This window comes from Triticum urartu, chromosome 4, assembly GCF_003073215.2.
Source record: "Triticum urartu cultivar G1812 chromosome 4, Tu2.1, whole genome shotgun sequence".
Classification (NCBI taxonomy): Eukaryota; Viridiplantae; Streptophyta; class Magnoliopsida; order Poales; family Poaceae; genus Triticum; species Triticum urartu.
This window is the reverse complement of record NC_053025.1, coordinates 606213888-606234251: the sequence shown is the minus strand read 5'-3', so window position 1 is coordinate 606234251 and position 20364 is coordinate 606213888. Positions and strand designations below refer to the sequence as shown.

The 20364-nt window shown below is 43.3% G+C and overlaps 1 protein-coding gene across 1 annotated transcript; it reads right to left on the bottom strand.

The window, feature by feature from the left end:
• Positions 1 to 15183: 15183 nt before the first annotated feature.
• On the bottom strand, positions 15184 to 17796 carry LOC125554376. The gene has a single exon (XM_048717946.1). It carries the CDS (start codon positions 17752 to 17754, stop codon positions 15313 to 15315), a length of 2442 nt encoding a protein of 813 aa, XP_048573903.1. The 5' UTR covers positions 17755 to 17796; the 3' UTR covers positions 15184 to 15312.
• Between the last annotated feature and the right edge of the window lie 2568 nt (positions 17797 to 20364).

Here is a 20364-nt window from a genome sequence, read left to right as displayed (position 1 = left end):
TCCATCTTGAATTCTCTCCGTCAGTCACCATTCCGTTGTACCGAGCAATTATTTTTTCATCCAACCAACGTGGCAAAGCTTGCTGGGTCCTTATTGACAAGGTAGCAGGCATGAGCATTACCAGAAAGCAAGTCATCAGAAGCCTTGACCTTTTGTTTTTGTTTTTGAATAAGATCTGAAGCCTTGACCTAGCTAGGCACATAGCTGGTGGCGGCCAGGTTCGCTGAAACAAGCCACAAAGGAGGGAGGATCTTTATCTGTTCCCACCATTCTGACTTGACTACGATCTCTGTGAAACTCTGCCCGCAGCTTCAGCAACAAGAAATTCTCAAAAAAAAAAAAAAAGCTCCAGCAACAAGAAAACAAATAGGGGGAGATCCTTGCAACTAGCACTACATTTTTTCGATAAAGGACATTTCGTTGAATTGATATATCGAGATGATACAATCGCATCTAAAGTATGCCCGGCCTCTGCATAACTCGACGCACACAGCCAAGAAGTCCAACCGACCCAAAAAATAAAAACGTTTTAAAACTTAAAAAGATAAATAAGTCCAACCTATGATGTGACAGATCCTATCTGGAGATCACACCGCCATCTATGGGGGGAGAAAGCCTCTCTGGCCGTACGCTCCAGCCGCGTAGACGCCATCATAAAAAGGTCCTTGTCCTCCGGCCTCTGCAGGATAGACCAAGTACGAAGCCATCGCATACATACATGAATAACCTGCATAGGAGATGAAACACATTTTTTTATTAAAAATCACATCATTCCTGGTAAGCCACAATGCCTAGCATAAGGCAGCCGCCCTCACAAGAATATGTGCAGAAAATTGTTTATCAATACCCCTCAAGCAATTGCCGAACATGTTACGAGCACTACGTGGTGGGTATAAATTTAAAGCTACTTGAACTATGCCCCAAACCGCCCGAGCGAACTTACACTCAAAAAATAAGTGCTTAATAGACTCGTCATGTTGGCAAAAGACACACGCCTTGGTGCCTTGCCAGTCGCGTCGTGCCAGGTTATCTCTAGTTAAGATGACCCCTCTGTTTAGGAACCAGAGGAATATCTTCACTCTTAGAGGGATTTTAAACTTCCATAATTTCCTGTTATCAACCGGAACATCATAATGAACCATTGCATCATACATGGATTTGACTGTAAACTTGCTATTCTGATGCAAATTCCATCGAAAGATGTCCGGTTCATCAGACAGCTGAATAGCCTCTAGATGTATGAGTAGCTCATTCCAAGCTGCCAGGCGAGGTCCTAATATGTCTCTATGGAAAGAAATATCAGGGTTTTCTTGTCCCAAAACTTGTTTGATGGTGACAAATTTATGTCTAACAATCCTATACAAACTTGGGTATTGCACCATGAGTGATGTGGTCCCTAGCCAGGTGTCTTCCCAGAATCGAACCTGGGAACCATCCCTAACCAAGAAAGTCCCAAATTGGAAAAGAATTCCTTGGCCTTCATGACACCAGACCAAAAATGTGAGTCACCAGGTTTCCAATGGACTTGAGAAATGGCTTTGGATTCCACGTACTTATTACGAATGATTTCTTGCCATACTCCATTCTCAGTGAGTAGTTTATAAACCCATTTGCTGAGAAAAGCAATATTTTTAATGTCAAGGTCCTAAATTCCAAGTCCCCCTTGACTTTTAGGTTGACATAATACAGTCCACCTAGCCAGTCGATATTTCTTTGATTCATTATCGCACTGCCAAAAAAACCTAGATCTAAAGTAATCAAGACGCTGAAGAACCCCTTCCGGTAGATGGAAGAATGACAACATATATAAAACCATGTTGCTTAGGACGGAATTAATCAAGGTCAACCACCCCCCATATGACAAGAGTTTGGCTTTCCAACTGGCTAGCCGTTTCTCAAGTCTCTCTTCCACGTGCTTCCACTCAGCGATAGTTAAACGTCGATAGTGTATGGGAATACCCAAATACTGAATCGGGAACTGCCCAAGACGGCATCCAAAAATGTCAGCATACTCAGGTGCATATTCTGCAGCATCCCCAAAGCAAAAAAGTTCGCTCTTATGAAAATTTAATCTTGAGGCCAGAAAGTTCCTCAAATGCACATAAAAGCAGCTTGAGATTTCTTGCTTTATCTAGATCATGATCCAAGAAAAGTATCGTGTCATCCGCATATTGTAGGATAGATAAACCCTCTTCTACCAAATGAGGAATGACGCCGCTAACCTGACCGGCCACCTTAGCCTGCTCAACAAGGGTAGCTAGCATGTCACCACAATGTTAAACAAAATGGGTGGTGCAGGGTCCCCTTGGCGAAGCCCCTTCCTTGTCTGAAAATAGTTGCCAACCTCATCGTTAACTTTGATGGCCACACTACCTCTAGAAACAAAACTCTCAACCCATTGACAACATTTTGGTGAAAACCCCTTCATGCGTAAAATTTTCAACAGAAAGGGCCATGTAACTTTATCATAGGCTTTTTCGAAATCTATTTTAAAGATCACTCCATTCAACTTTTTGCGGTGAAGCTCATGTACCGTTTCATGCAGCACAACCATACCATCTAGTATGTTGTGTCCTTGCATGAATGTTGTTTGAGCGAGCTTGACGACATGGTCAGCCACCCCGTTCAACCAGTTTGTTGCGACCTTCGTAAAGATTTTGAAGCTTACATTGAGAAGGCAAATCGGTCGATATTGTTGAATACTTTAATCTTAGGCAGTAGGATAATCTCCCCAAAGTTTAAGCGGGAAATATCAAGGTCTTCGGTATGCAGTTGGTTAAACAAGTGAATCAAGTCCGCCTTGATCACGTCCCAAAAGCATTGATAAAACTCTGCCGGAAAACCATCCGGTCCCGGAGCCTTGTTGTGTTCCATTTGAAACACCGCGGTTCGAATTTCCTCTTAAGAAAATGGAGAGGTTAAGAATTCATTTTCCGCTTCCGAAAATTGAGGGATGTCATGAGTGATAGACTCGTCTAGCTCAAAATGTGTTTCCGTGGAAGGGCCAAAAAGCTCTTTGTACTATTTAGTAATAAAGTCTCTGAGCGGTGCTTCCCCCTCAATACGGCCTTCCTCCTGGTCAAGAGCAAAGATACGTTTCTTTCTATGTCTGCCATTGGTTAGCATTTGAAAGTATTTCGTATTATCATCACCTTGAACTAGCACTACATCCTGATTTGAAAAACTCTCCTTGGTGGGCACACTTCAACAATAACATCCAGATCCCAATAGCACGCAACATATGGAACATTGTTTTGTTACAGGTGACAAGCTTCATCATGTTAACTATTGGGGCAAGGGAACAAAAGTTTGCACGAGGGAGTTCATGTAGCGATTGGGCGTAGGACGTATATTTTTGAACGTAGTCCTTCAACTTCTCAATTCTCAACCCCAATATGTAGTCCCTCGTACTGCTTCGGGTGGTTTTCGTCTGACCTGAATATAGTGTTGGCCAAAACTTGAATGTCGTTTGGGTTTGACAGCCATGTCACCATCCAAGTCACACAAGTGACCCTAAATCACACTTCCCTTACTCTCTCACACACTAGCTATCTTGTCCCCCCCTTCCCACAAGAGGCACATAGAAAGAACAGAGAACCAAGTGCATCAAACACTCTCTACCGTAGAACTCCTCTCTCCGCATACGGGCGAACCGCTCCGCTCTGTTCGAGATGACAGAAGCGGCAGTTCTTGCCTTTCTTTGAACGCCGGTGAGGCACAGATCTCCACCCCTCTCTGTCCGATGTTCCGGCGGCTGGTGGAGAGGGGTAGGCTCGTGTTTCTCTTCCTGTTGTTCCATTGATTTAGGGCTTCATCTTTGTCTAGTAGAGCCAATTTGGTGAGATTGGTGCTGCATCGAATAATGTGGCCTTGTGATACGTCTCCAACGTATCTATAATTTTTGATTGCTCCATGCTATATTATCTACTGTTTTGGACTATATTGGGCTTTATTTTCCACTTTTATATTATTTTTGGGACTAACCTATTAACCGGAGGCCTAGCCCAGAATTGCTGTTTTTTTTTTGCCTATTTCAGTGTTTCGGAGAAACAGAACATCAAACGGAGTCCAAACGGAATGAAACCTTCGGGAATGTGATTTTCTCACCGAACGTGATCCAGGAGACTTGGACCCTACTCCAAGGAGTCAAAGAGGCGGTCGCGAGGGTGGGGGGCGCCCCCCTAGGGCGCGCCCCCTGCCTCGTGGGCCCCTTGGTGCTCCACCTACGTACTCCTTCCTCCTATATATACCTACGTACCCCAAACGATCAGATACGGAGCCAAAAACCTAATTCCACCGCCGCAACTTTCTGTATCCACGAGATCCCATCTTAGGGCCTGTTCCGGAGCTCCGCCGGAGAGGGCCGTCATCACGGAGGGCCTATACATCATCATAGCATCTCCAGTTAAGTGTGAGTAGTTTACCTCAGACCTTCGGGTCCATAGTTATTAGCTAGATGGCTTCTTCTCTCTTTTTGGATCTCAATACTATGTTCTCCCCCTCTCTTGTGGAGATCTATTCGATGTAATCTTCTTTTTGCGGTGTGTTTTTTGAGACCGATGAATTGTGGGTTTATGATTAAGTCTATCTATGAATAATATTTGAATCTTCTCTGAATTCTTTTATGTATGATTGGTTATCTTTGCAAGTCTCTTCGAATTATTAGTTTGGTTTGGCCTACTACATTGGTTTGTCTTGCAATGGGAGAAGTGCTTAGCTTCGGGTTCGATCTTGCGGTGTCCTTTCCTAGTGACAGAAGGGGCAGCAAGGCATGTATTGTATCCTTGCCATCGAGGATAACAAGATGGGGTTTTTATCATATTGCATGAATTTATCCCTCTACATCATCTCATCTTGCTTATGGTGTTACTCTGTTTTTTAACTTAATACTCTAGATGCATTCTGGATAGCGGTCGATGAGTGGAGTAATAGTAGTAGATGCAGGCAGGAGTCGGTCTACTTGTCACGGACGTGATGCCTATATACATGATCATACCTAGATATTCTCACAACTATGCTCAGTTCTGTCAATTGCTCAACAGTAATTTGTTCACCCACCGTAGAATACTTATGCTCTTGAGAGAAGCCACTAGTGAAACCTATGGCCCCCGGGTCTATTCTCATCATATCAATCTCCATCACTTTATATTTGCTTTTCTTTTTTACTTTGCCTTTTACTTTTCACTTTGCATCTCTATATCAAAAATACCAAAAATATTATCTATCATCTCTATTAGATCTCACTCCCGTAAGTAACCGTGAAGGGATTGACAACCCCTAATCGCGTTGGTTGCGTTGAGCTATTTTTTTTGTGTAGGTACGAGGGACTTGCGCGTGGCCTCCTACTGGATTGATACCTTGGTTCTCAAAAACTGAGGGAAATACTTACGCTACTTTGCTGCATCATCCTCTCCTCTTCGGGGAAATCCAACGCAGTGCTCAAGAGGTAGCAAGAAGAATTTCTGGTGTCGTTGCCGGGGAGTCTACGGAAAAGTCAACATACCAAGTACCCATCACAATCCCTGTCTCTCGCATTACATTAGTTGCCATTTGCCTCTCGTTTTCCTCTCCCCCACTTCACCGTTGCCGTTTTATTTGCCCTCTCTTTCCCAATCTCCTCCTCTCTTTTTTCCGTTTGCCTTTTTCTCGCTTGCCTTTTTGTTTGCTCGTGTGTTGCATTGCTTGTTTGTCGCAATGGCTCTACCAAGATTTGGTGATCTTCACCTTAAAAGGTTGGAGGAGATCGAAAACAATGTCAGGAAGTTTATGGTTTTGCAATTTGAGCATAATAATTTCTTTAGAAACGAGCTTAAGGAACAAAAAAGTTTTATGAGTTATATGAATAAAGAGCTCGATGATATGTCTAAAGAATTTGATGGTATAAGATCCCAAATTGCTCGTCTTGAAAAGATGACTGCTGAAATTTCGGATATGCAAGCCACCTTAGTCAATGAGATGGCCGCTAAACTGAATTCCTATGAAAATCAAGATGAAGATCAAAAGTTATTGATGTATCCCCTATTAAATCTTTGTTTTGCAATATGAATCTTGATGAAACTGAATATGATCTTCCTTTACCTAGAAGGCGTTCCAAAAATTCGGAGTATTTAGATCTAGATGATGAAATTGATAAAAGTGGGATTGGAAGAAATAAAACCCTAGATGTTGCTAAACCCACTATACTGGATTTCAAGGAATTTAATTATGAAAGTTGCTCTTTAATTGAATGTATTTCCTTGTTGCAATCCGTGCTAAATTCTCCTCATGCTTATAGTCAAAATAAAGCCTTTACTGAACATATTGTTGATGCCTTGATGCAATCTTATGAAGAAAAATTTGAGTTGAAAGTTTCTATCCCTAGAAAACTCTATGATGAGTGGGAACCAACTATTAAAATTAAAATTAAAGATCATGAGTTTTATGCTTTGTGTGATTTGGGTGCTAGTGTTTCTACTATTCCCAAAACTTTGTGTGATTTGCTAGATTTCCGCGATTTTGATGATTGCTCTCTAAACTTGCATCTTGCGGATTCCACTATTAAGAAACCTATGGGAAGAATTAATGATGTTCTTATTGTTGCAAATAGGAATTATGTGCCCGTAGATTTTATCGTTCTTGATATAGATTGCAATCCTTCTTGCCCTATTATTCTTGGTAGACCTTTCCTTAAAACGGTTGGTGCGATTATTGATATGAAGGAAGGGAATATTAGATTTCAATTTTCATTAAAAAAGGGCATGGAACACTTCCTTAGAAAAAAAAATTGCCATATGAAACTATCATGAGAGCCACTTATGGATTGCCTATCAAAGATGGCAATACCTAGATCTATCCTTACTTTTATGCCTAGCTAGGGGCATTAAACGATAGCGCTTGTTGGGAGGCAACCCAATTTTATTTTTTATTTTTTGTTTTTGTTTCTGTTTAGGAATAAATAATCCATCTACCTGCTTTTTAGATGTGGTTTTGTGTTTTAATTAGTGTTTGTGCCAAGTTAGACCTATAGGATCTTCTTGGATGATAGTTATTTGATCTTGCTGTAATTTCCAGAAACTTTGCGCTCAGTGACCGAATTGTTAAAAATCACCAGAACGTGATAAAATACTAATTCCAATTGCTTCTGATCAATAAACAAATTTTCTAGGTCGTAATATTTTGGTGAAAATATTTGGGTTCCAGAAGTTTGCGTTAGTTACAGATTGCTACAGACTGTTTTGTTTTTGACAGATTCTGTTTTTCGTGTGTTGTTTGCTTATTTTGATGAATCTATGGCTAGTAAAATAGTTTATAATCCATATAAAAGTTGGAATAAAGTAGGTTTAACACCAATAAAAATAAAGAATGAGTTCATTACAGTACCTTGAAGTGGTCTTTTGTTTTCTTTCTCTAACGGAGTTCATGAGATTTCTATTGAGTTTTGTGTTGTGAAGTTTTCAAGTTTTGGGTGAAATCTTTTGATGGATTATGGAATAAGGAGTGGCAAGAGCCTAAGCTTGGGGATGCCCATGGCACCCCCAAGATAATCCAAGGACACCAAAAAGTCAAAGCTTGGGGATGCCCTGAAAGGCATCCCCTCTTTCATCTACTTTCATCGGTAACTTTACTTGGAGCTATATTTTTATTCACCACATGATATGTGTTTTGCTTGGAGCGTCTTGTATTATTTGTGTCTTTGTTTGTTAGTGTGCCACAATCATCCTTGCTGTACACACCTTTTGAGAGAGCCATACATGAATTGGAATTTGATAGAATACTCTATGTGCTTCACTTATATCTTTTGAGCTATGTAGTTTTGCTCTATGTGCTTCACTTATATCTTTTGAGCGTTATATTTTTGCTCTATGTGCTTCACTTAGATCTTTTAGTGCACGGTGTTGGATTTGTTTTATAGAAACTATTGATCTCTCATGCTTCACTCAGATTATTTTGAGTCTTTAATAGCATGGTAAATTGCTTAATAATAATAATATGCTTGGTATTCAAGATTTGTGAAACTTTCTTTTGAGTGCGTTGAATACTAAGAAAAGTTTGATGCTTGATAATTGTTTTGAGATATGGAGGTGATAATATCAAAGTCGTGCTAGTTGAGTAGTTGTGAATTTGATAAATGCCTGTGTTGAAGTTTGCAAGTCCCGTGGCATGCACGTATGGTAAACGTTATGTAACAAATTTGAAACATGAGGTGTTATTTGATTGTCCTCCTTATGAGTGGTGGTCGGGGACGAGCGATGGTCTTTTCCTACCAATCTATCCCCCTAGGAGCATGCGCGTAGTACTTTGGTTTTTGATGGCTTGTAGATGCTTGCAATAAGTATATGAGTTCTTTATGACTAATGTTGAGTCCATGGATTATACACACTCTCATCCTTCCATCATTGCTAGCCTCTTCGGTACCGTGCATTGCCCTTTCTCGCATTGAGAGTTGGTGCAAACTTCGCCGGTGCATCCAAAGCCCGTGATATGGTACGCTCTTTCACACATAAACCTCCTTATATCTTCCTCAAAACAGCCACCATACCTACCTATTATGACATTTCCATAGCCATTCCGAGATATATTGCCATGCAACTTTCCACCATTCCATTTCTCATGACACGTCCATCATTGTCATATTGCTTTAGCATGATCATGTAGTTGACATAGTATTTGTTGCAAAGTCACCGTTCATAATTCTTTCATACATGTCACTCTTGGTTCATTACATATCCCGGTACACCGCCGAAGGCATTCATATAGAGTCATATCTTTGTTCTAGTATCGAGTTGTAATCATTAAGTTGTAAATAAATAGAGGTGTGATGATCATCATTCAACAGAGTATTGTCCAAAAAAAGAGAAAGGCCAAAGAAAAAAAAGAAGGCCCAAAAAAAGAAAATAAATAAAAAGGGGCAATACTACTATCCTTTTTTTCCACACTTGTGCTTCAAAGTAGCACCATAATCTTCATGATAGAGAGTCTCTTGTTTTGTCATTTTCATATACTAGTGGGAATATTTCATTATAGAACTTGGCTTGCATATTCCAACAGTGGGCCTCCTCAAGTGCCCTAGGTCTTCGTGAGCAAGCAAGTTGGTTGCACCCCCACTTAGTTTCTTTTGTTGAACTTTCATACATTTATAGCTCTAGTGCATCCGTTGCATGGCAATCTCTACTCCTTGTATTAACATCAATCGATGGGCATCTCCATAGCCTATTGATTAGCCTCGTTGATGTGAGATCTTCTCCTTTTTTTGTCTTCTCCACATAACCCCCATCATCTTATTCTATTCCACCCATAGTGCTATATCCATGGCTCACGCTCATGTATTGTGTGATGATTTATAAGTTTGAGATTACTAAAGTATGAAACAATTGCTTGGCTTGTCATCGGGGTTGTGCATGATGAGAGCATTCTTGTGTGACGAAAATGGAGCATGACTAAACTATATGATTTTGTAGGGATAAACTTTCTTTGGCCATGTTATTTTGAGAAGACATAATTGCTTAGTTAGTATGCTTGAAGTATTATTATTTTTATGTCAACATGAACTTTTGTCTTGAATCTTTCGAATCTGAATATTCATACCACAATTGAGAAGATTTGCATTCAAATTATGCCAAGTAGCACTCCGCATCAAAAATTCTCTTTTTATCATTTACCTACTCGAGGACGAGCAGGAATTAAGCTTGGGGATGCCTGATACGTCTCTAACGTATCTATAATTTTTGATTGCTCCATGCTATATTATCTACTGTTTTGGACTATATTGGGTTTTATTTTCCATTTTTATATTATTTTTGGGACTAACCTATTAACCGGAGGCCCAGCCCAGAATTGTTGTTTTTTTGCCTATTTTAGTGTTTCAGAGAAACAGAACATCAAACGGAGTCCAAACGGAATGAAACCTTCAGGAATGTGATTTTCTCACCGAACGTGATCCAGGAGACTTGGAACCTACTCCAAGGAGTCAAAGAGGCGGTCGCGAGGGTGGGGGGTGCCCCCCTAGGGCGCGCCCCCTGCCTCGTGGGCCCCTCGGTGCTCCACCTACGTACTCCTTCCTCCTATATATACCTACGTACCCCCAAACGACCAGATACGGAGCCAAAAACCTAATTCCACCGCCACAACTTTCTGTATCCACGAGATCCCATCTTGGGGCCTATTCCGGAGCTCCGCCAGAGAGGGTCGTCATCACGTAGGGCCTATACATCATCATAGCCTCTCCAGTTAAGCGTGAGTAGTTTACCTCAGACCTTCAGGTCCATAGTTATTAGCTAGATGGCTTCTTCTCTCTTTTTGGATCTCAATACTATGTTCTCCCCCTCTCTTGTGGAGATCTATTCGATGTAATCTTCTTTTTGCGGTGTGTTTGTTGAGACCGATGAATTATGGGTTTATGATCAAGTCTATCTATGAATAATATTTGAATCTTCTCTGAATTCTTTTATGTATGATTGGTTATCTTTGCAAGTCTCTTCGAATTATCAGTTTGGTTTGGCCTACTAGATTGGTTTTTTTGCAATGGGAGAAGTGTTTAGCTTTGGGTTCGATCTTGCGGTGTCCTTTCCCAGTGACAGAAGGGGCAGCAAGGCACGTATTGTATCGTTGCCATCGAGGATAACAAGACGGGGTTTTTATCATATTGCATGAATTTATCCCTCTACATCATGTCATCTTACTTAAGGCGTTACTCTGTTTTTAACTTAATACTCTAGATGCATGCTGGATAGCGGTCGATGAGTGGAGTAATAGTAGTAGATGCAGGCAGGAGTCGGTCTACTTGTCACGGACGTGATGCCTATATACATGATCATACCTAGATATTCTCATAACTATGCTCAATTCTGTCAATTGCTCAACAGTAATTTGTTCACCCACCGTAGAATACTTATGCTCTTGAGAGAAGCAACTAGTGAAACATATGGCCCCCGGGTCTATTCTCATCATATCAATCTCCATCACTTTATATTTGCTTTGCTTTTTTACTTTGCCTTTTACTTTTCACTTTGCATCTCTATATCAAAAATACCAAAAATATTATCTATCATCTCTATCAGATCTCACTCCCGTAAGTAACCGTGAAGGGATTGACAACCCCTAATCGTGTTGGTTGCATTGAGCTATTGTTTTTGTGTAGGTACGAGGGACTTGCGCGTGGCCTCCTACTGAATTGATACCTTGGTTCTCAAAAACTACGGGAAATACTTACTCTACTTTGCTGCATCATCCTCTCCTCTTCAGGGAAATCCAACGCAGTGCTCAAGAGATAGCACCTTGCCTGTTCCTCACCACGGCGATGTCCTTTCCGGCGACGCCGCTGAGTCGATGGTTTCGTCTGCTTGCCGTTCATTCGGACCGATAGACCTTATGTTTCTTGTGTCTGGAGTTTGTCGTCTCTCATGGCGGTGCCGACAAGTGGGATAGATTAATGCTGGTACAGAGTTGCTGGCCCAGCGACTGCAGATTTGGTGTTCTTCCCCGGCAACGGCGGCGGAATGCGTCGGATATGGATCCAGGTTGGCGTGGGGAACATCCTCGGTCGACATGTCACACATCAAGTGCATGTTCTACAGGTCTGGACTTCGACTCACAACGCCTACAAGGCTATGGCACTGCCCTGGATTTTGGTTTGCTGGTGCTTTGCCTCTTCCCCTGGTGTGTGTCCTGACGGCGTTGGTGGCTGGCGGCGATTTCAGATTTGGTTGCTTGCAGGGACTCCAATAGATCTATTTGTAATATTCTTTTGTATGGAGTTCTTTCACAAAGTTTTCTGGACATCTGACATGTCCCGGTTTTTCTAGTAGTTTCCGCATGTATATGTGCAATTGTACTATGTTTAATTACTTAATATAATATGTGTCGTAAAAAACATACCAAACACTCAGGCATTTACGCTAAACACCTGTTGGGCATGGCAAGGAGAGTGGTGTCAACAAGGAGAGTGGTGTCAACAAGGAAAAACGGCAAATTATCAATTAATTTGATCCAAAATAAATCATGATAATGATATTAGTAGTATTAATGTCATATTGATATTTAATTATATGAGCACGTACTAGGCATAGAGCAGATATATCTATGTGAACAACTAGTATGGCTCAGGAATAAACATGAGAGGGATGAACAGATCGGCCTGGCCAAAACCATAGTAGTTGCAACAACATCCTTGGCAGCCTCTTCTGGGGTTCGAACTTCGAAGTGACCGGCAAAAATAAAGCGCACACATGACATAGGTCTGAGTTGAGCTAGGCACAAAACATGACGCACACGCGCATGCATGCATGGCAAGTCATGCAGAAACCACTCCTCTTCTTAAACTCCAATGGCATGTGGAAAAGTGTCCAGTCTGAACTTTCCTCCACTAGCATGGTGGGACTAAACTTCCCACCATGCACCCCACATGGCCTTAGAGATTTCCAGGAATTATTCATTTATGGCCCCCCATCTATAATTCAGCAATCTCCCACAAGATCTCGGAGGCACATGTGTTGTCCTCTGTTCCAAACAAAGTTTTGATATATAAGTATTTTCAGTGGAGTCCGGTAAGATTGAGCATCCACCTAGAACAGAGCTAGACTTCTCCAAAGCTGAATAATGAACTATGCATTGAATTGTCGGTTTGGTATGAAGAAGTTTTGCCAATTGTCTTGCTGGTACTAGGCCGTTGAAGGCTAACCCCGCGGGTGAAGCATAATAGTCACTCTTATGGCCTATTCATGAGCTTGCTAAAGATTACCCTATCTCATAGATAGTGACGAGTAGTCGAGCTCATATATGTGTGTTCTTTCAAAGATTGCTCCGTAGGATAACATCTTGCTTATATAAGCCTTGGAACACATTAAGATGAAAGTTAAGCTGCTATACAGTTTGTGAAAGTGTCACATCTCCAACCGAGTAGGTTAGTAAGGTTACTCTCCTTAGTTAACCAGTAGTTTGTTTCCCCAGGTCCTACTTCACGAGATCTCTGTTCACATACACCGCAAGACTCATATTGGTCTCATACCCATATCTCTCGATGCATTTTCTATCACAACACATAGTAGGCCTTCTGCGAAGGGATCTTCCAAATTCTTAGCAGAGTTTCTTAAATGTCTAACATATTTCAATTTTCTTTTTATGTACTTTGTGGATTGCATGTGTCCTTTAAACTTTTTTCCTTGGCAATGATTGTCTAATTGTCATAGTTCGTAAGGATAGCCAGAATTGGCATTTCAATTACTGGCAAGTCCATCAAAAGCTCATGAAGCCATTATGATTTGGTACAAGTTTTGTATAATGTTGTAAGTTTCTGCTTCCATTGTTGACTTCATAAAGATAGTCTCTTTGCAAGACTTCCATTAAATAGCTCAAGATCTCTGGATGAAGCTGCCACAACTTAGGTCACCGTAGAAGCCTGGGACTAATCTGAAATGCGCCACATTAGAGCCAAGTCTCTCAGCTGGAGACCTGCTTGTCAGCACAACCAGCTACTACACATACGCAGAAGGCAAGGCGTGCATCGTTCTAGGTTCAAGCATGAAACATTAGTAATGAGTAGATGGCTGGAGTTCTCTCCTCTTACATGGAGACTCTGCCTAACCATGCTATTTCGTTTTTTTCATGCTTTAGTTGTCATTTTATTTCCTTTTGAACTGCTCTCCTGAACTGAGTGTTATATGGTCTATTTGGTTTTGTTTGGAGTAATGAAGGGCCTCCGTGTTTATCTAAAAAATACCTTAATGCGGTCACAAGATAGACTAAGCCCGATAACTTAAACCATCCAAAGATGAGCAGAGGAGCGCATGCCTCACTAAAGAATACCACAAACTGAAGAAGATGATATGAAGAGAGAGTGGTGGGATTTGAACTGAAGACTGTTTTGTTTGATACACCCTTTGTTCACAAATATAAAATGTTTTAACTGTGTGTTTATTCACTCATTTCAGTCCTTATGACGGTCATATTGAAATAAACAAACCTTTTATATTTGTGAACGAAAGGAGTATGAAATTGTTTTTTTTTCTGGTTTGAGATGATGTCGGATCCTTTTTAAAAAATAGATATGAAATTGACATTTTGTAGATTCAAAACATTCTCCTCTTAGGGATACACGTGTTCATTCTTAAACTGGACTGTTTTAGACAATTCTAGAACTGGAAATATGGACAGGAAATAGGAAAATGACATAGTAATTGATTAAGTGAAACCCCTCAAAAAATTGATTAAGTTTTTTATTGAGAAATAAAAAAAGGTTAAGTTTTTTTAGGATAAATTTTTTGATTCTTTTGGAGAAAGGGTAAAAAAATTAATCAAGTGGATCTTGCAGTTCCATGTGGGCTGTCAATTAGTGTGGGCCTAATGAGAAAGTAGGCTTCCAACCCTCCGTAAAAAAAATAGCAGAGGCTTCGAGGCCAGCCCATGACTAAAGTTGCACTACTTTACATTTCCTCTTGCACAATACGAAAAGAGTGCTAGTTTTGTGTAATCTATGGTAAGTTTTCAATATAATCTAGTCCATGCATGGCAGGAAAGAGTTTGACTATAACTCTTTACGATTTTCATGTTAGGCGTAGTTGCATAATATGAGTTTCCTATTGAACTTTTTTTGGGTTTTTAAGGTTAAACCACTCCCATAACTCATTCTTAGGGAAAAAATGTTCTTATTTTTTGTAAAAAATATCATTTTCTTTCTTCTTTTAGGATAATACCAGAGCCCTTCATTCATTAAACCTTAGAATAACATATGTTTTGTATCGTTTACATTTAATTTTTTCTCGTAGGACAATGCCAATGCCCTTAATTCATTATTTTCTTTGTTCTAGCATAGTACGGATATTATTTTCTTTGTAAAAATGTCTGCCATATTTCTTATTCATGTACTCCCTCCGTCCCAAAATATAAGAACGTTTTTAACACTACACAAGTGTTAAAAACGTTCTTATATTTTGGAACAGTGGGAGTAGTACTTTAATTTGCAAGAAATTTTGTTGAGGTGCCGGAAGCCTACGTAGTTTAGCATTTTATTTTGATCAAACACTTTATAATTAATCTTCGCCCCTGATTTTCATGGGACTACCACGTATTACAACCTGTTGATTCTGTAATAAAGAGTCCGTGCGTGTAACATAGCCCGCCGGAAGCTGGCGGCTAGCTAGTCAACACGGTTGGCATTCACGGACGCACAGGAGAAAATAGTGGCAGACGCGTTAGAGAAAAAACCGGCTGTTAGATTTGAATCTGATGGATTAAACGAAAAGTGACCGATGCATACCAAAAATGGAAAATGAGGCAACTGAGGTATATCTAGGTGCTCCCATTCAGCACACATATGCAGAGAGCGACCGATATGGAGAACTACACTGCATGATCGTCAGCATGCTCTACTGGGACGCTCTCCCATGGCTTGATGGCCGGCCTAGTTATGCCACTGTGCATGGTTAGCGCACAGAGCACGGTCACGAACTCGCTGCCCCGGGCCAGCGCCTCCTTGTGCGCCTTCAGGTGTGCCTCGCCACTCGGCGGCGCCACGTACACCATGAGTTCTGTCCACAGGTCGGCCAGTAGCTTCCACATGGTTGCCTCGTGGTCGTTGGTCTCTTCCTCCCTGCGTTTGTTGTTGAGCCTTTTCCCTAGCAGCGCTCCCTTTTGGACCACCGTCATGGCCGTGGTGGCATGGTCTAGGTCCATGTCACCGGCGGCCAGCAGCACCCTGTTGCACCGAGCGCGCTCGGGCGAAAAGTGGTACCACCAGCACCCCCCTAGCGCGACCTTAAGGTCCTTCTTCATGGCCTTGTACACCCGCTCCGTCCCGGGCTTGTCGTCTGGGAGGAGCTCAGGATGCTGGGCCACCAGGTACGCGCAGTACCCCGACAAGGCAGTCGCTACCACACGGTTAGCCGGTAATGGTATTTTCTTCTTCTTTGGGTGCTTGGACTCCAAGAGTGTGGTGGCTATGTGCCATGTAAGGATGACCTCTGCGACGCTCTCGCTGTCGCACGCCCACGAGAGGTCGGGCCGATGCTCTGCCAGTGCAGACAAGCCGTTGCTGAGCGGGCGGCTCTCGCGGACGTGTCTCAGCAAATATTCCATGATGGATTTCTTGGCTTCCTCGGGCACAGCCTTGTTGGGCACCCGGAGCCGGAAGAACCACATGCGCATGACCGAGAAGTGCTTCACGCGGAGGCTGGGGTGGCTCATCATGCGGTTAATGCTACGCACCGACATGATGTGCTGAATGACGCCTCTCAAAATGGGGCTGGTGCGTGGACGGCGGAGCTTGACGGTGTAGTCGCAGATGAGCGACACGGTGAGCCATTTGGAGAAGACGAAGACGAGGAACTCCCAGACCTCCTCGTAGATGAAGCATACCGCCAGCAGGATGGTGATGGCCACCTGGATGGTGGCGAAGAGCGCCGGGACGTGCTTGGTAATTCTGCTCAGGAGGCACCCCGCCACCCTCAGCAAACCCACCGACATGGTGTAGTTGTCGCCCGTGATGCTGCGGCGGGCGTAAGCCATATCGCCGTTGTTGGAGAGGACGAAGGTTAGGGCACAAAAGCCCCAGACTGTAATCGGGTACAGGATGTAGTTGGCGAGAAAGAAGAAGCGGCTGGCGAACACGACGGGGTGCACAGAGTGGTAGTACTCGGAGAGGAACTGCATCTCGTCCTCGAGCAGTTGGAACAGAGCAGCCGCCTTGGCTTCCCCAGCCTCGACCTCGACCTCGACCTCACCCTCGACCTCGCCCTCGACCTCGACCTCGACCTCGACCTCGCCCTCCCCAGCCTCGACCTCGACCTCGCCCTCGACCTCGACCTCGCCCTCGACCTCGCCGCAGATGCAGAGGCCCTCAAAGATGAGGCGCCTGCACTCGCGGGTTTCCAGGTCCGAGATGGGCCACCCCTCCAACCTTGGGCGGAGTAGCTTGAACAGCGCCAAGGAGAGACACAGCCTCTTGGCATCTTCTTGGAGGTCCTTCAGCTTCCAGACTTCACCGACCGTGACGACGGCGGAATAGCCGTCAGCTGTGACCGTCGCCTCGTTGAGTTGGAGGTGGTACTTTCTTTGCTCTTCTTCCTTCACCAGGTTCTCTTCTCCCATCACCACAAACTTGCACTCCTCGAGGAGCTTCGACCCACTCGGACCTTGTGTTTCTCTTTCTCTTCCTTGCAGCAGCTGGCCCATGTAGGATGTGAGAAGCTCCGCATTCTTGCCGTAGGCAAATGATCGCCTCCCGATCTCGGAGATGACGACCCTCTGCACCAACTTGGCGGCGCCGAGGGCCCACACAATGCCGTACGTCGTCTTCCGCCCAGCGCCATGGACGTTGACGTTCACGAGCATGCCCAGCCAGATGGAGCGGGCGGCACGCTCGAAGATGCTCGAGTACTCCGGCATGCGTAGGATTGCCTCCACCTTCTTGCGTAGTAGCTCCACGAGAAGCATCCACATCAGGATCATCCGCGCTTGAAGCGGGAGCTCCTCCGTCGACTGGCCGGAACCAGACGTGGGTCCGTCTTGGTTCTTGGCCTCCGAGAAGAGGTAGGACATGGCAGGGACGAAGAGGGAGAGCGCCAAGGAGAGGACGAATCGGATGCTGGGGTTGAGGGTGGAGCTGATGTCATATAGCCGGCTGAAGAGATTGAGGTTGAAGAAGAGCACCGCGAGGATGAACATGAAGACGGACGTGGCCACCATGGTTGTGTCATTTCTCCCGTGGGTGTACAAGGACGTCAGGTTTTGGACATAGATGTCGATGGTTCTGTTGCAGAGTGTAGAGTTGACGAAGAAGCTCATCTTGATCTAGCTACACAACGGATAGGCCAACTACTGCCTCAAACATATATGCACATGCTTTCTTTGTCGGAGTATTATATATAACTATAGCTCCGTTCAGCTATGCTAGCAACTAGATGTGAACACAGATCACGGTCGGGCATCCGAATCTTACCAAAGCCATGTGCTCAGGAAAAGATGCACATTTGCTACTACATCTACGCAGAAGCTCTTTTGAAACTTACATACAAGCTCATGTGGCCTGATTTTGTTGGAAGAAAATAAGGCCCATGCCCACCCCATTAAATTCAGGGGAGATGATAGCTCTCATATCCGTGGGTACGAACTAAGAAATTTCTTTCCTTCAAAAAAGATCATTTGTACTCCCTCCGTTCACAAATATATAAGAGATTCTAGTTATTTTAATATGAACTACATACAGACTAAAATAGATGAACAACTCAACAAACACGCTTTTTTTAACACAGTAGAACGCAAATGCCCACCGATATGCACATACACTCACCCCTTCTTAATGCACGCACACACACCCTACACCTAGGAGCACCTCCGAGATACTGAGCCGTCAATAGATTGACAAAGCCACCAGAGCTGTCATCATAGTCACGGAAACGCCTCCTCGCACCGAACGAACATCGCCGGAAAGCCTGGAATAAATCCAGGACAATGCGAGTACTAGTTCCAAGTCTAGGACTTGAACTCTGGTTCCACCACAAAAAAAAACTAACCATCTGAGGTACGCTTAGTTCACGAATGAACAAACACTCTAAAACATGTCTATAAACAAAAAGTTAGAACTCTAGCATTTGAGAGCAGAAGGAGTACTTAAGTATAATTTGCGAAAGCAAAGTAATCGATAGGATATCTAAGCAATGTTTAAGGGCAAAGTGCAGCACCATCTATACAAGCATGTATGTCTGGTCATATCCATAAAGCAAAAGCATACCCATGTTTTTGCCTTTGGAACTTGCTTTTAATATATCCTAAAGATCCCTCAAGGCGGGTGTCGGTCATGATATAGATTTTCATATTTTTTTGCAAATAATATAGCTTTCATTTCATTTCTTCATCACTATACCTTTTCTTTACCAAGGTGGGTCTCCATAGTCATTTTAGGGTCTTTTGGTAGGTGGCTTGGAAGCACCCCTAATTATTATTTTTTGCATTATTCAAGTAAAATATTGATTAGAACTTACTCCCTCCGAGTACACTAAAATGCCTCTATATGCATTTGAGTCAAAAAAAATTAGAACATCATATATTTGTGAACGGGGGAGTACCTTTTAAAGTGTATAGACAATTCATGCGTTAAAAACAGTCAGAAGAAAAATCTTAGCACTCTGGTAACTGTAGCAGCCCGGGCGATTTATTGGACTTCGGACCTAGACCCAGACCTGCCCGACGATCGAATCTGCACATCGGTACGTACGCCATGGTGGCTTTCTGCAAGAAGCATTCAACTGCAACGGCCACCAGAGGCTGTCTGGCCTCCTTTCATGATGCAGTATGAGTGGCTGGAGAACATAGTCACGGGCATCATCGGGGAAGTGTTCAAGGTGTGGGACACCAAGGAGAACCTAATTGTCACCTCAAACAGCTTGACAGGAGCAGCGAGGACGACTTAATGATATCCATCGTAACAAAGGTCGCGAAGGACATTAGGTGCCTGGCCGCAACATCCACTCGATCGTACAGCTCCGACGAACCACCGCATCCCTGTCACAGGTTGGTTACTACATCATGATGGGTTAGGTAGTTCTATCATTGCACAAATTTCATTGCATAAAGTTCATTCCGAGAGCAAGCTCTTGCTACCTGGATCCTAGCTTGGTTCCCTGATGCAGTGCTCATGGAGTTTCTCCTATAAAAAAAATGCCAACGAGTGTTAGCCCTTGGGTTGATCTCTTTTTTTAGCTTGGTTCATTGATGCTGCAGTCGACGAGAAGGCGGCGATTGCAGGCTGTCTATGGACTCTGGTTGGCTCGCAATGCAACAAAGGACGGTAAACGAATTGCCGCACCACATGAAATAGCAAGTTGGAGTAAAGGTCTACTCCTATGGGGCAGTTGCTAAGTACCGGGAGAAGGGCGGTGCCGGTGCGGTTATTCGAGATCATTGATGGTGCTTTCAGTTTCAAGGCTGCAGCCTGCCACTTTTTCTCACATACTGCCGACCCGGAGCTGGCTGAAATTATGGCCTGCCGGCGAGCGATCCAGGTGGCGAGCAAGATCAACTTCCGAAGACTCCATGTCGAGCTCGATAGCAAGGCTGTGGTGACTGGTGAGTATGCTACGGGAGATTTCAAAATTTAGTTGGATTGTAATATTTGCATTTGAATTAGTGCCGCATTCAAATATTTTTCAACCGTGCAAGATTTGAAATGCTATTACTTCAATCCTATGGACATGAAAAAAGAAAGGGCGGAGGTTTGAGGGATATGGTTGGATGGCCCGCTGGCGTATCCAGGTCCATGTGCGAGTCCGGACCAGTCTGTGAATGGATATTGTGTTCATTTTGAGGGTTGGCGTCGCTCTTCGTTTTGAGGTCGGCGTCGCCCTTACCCATTGTGTTCGCACAGATATTTATAGCATATTATGTATATCATCACCC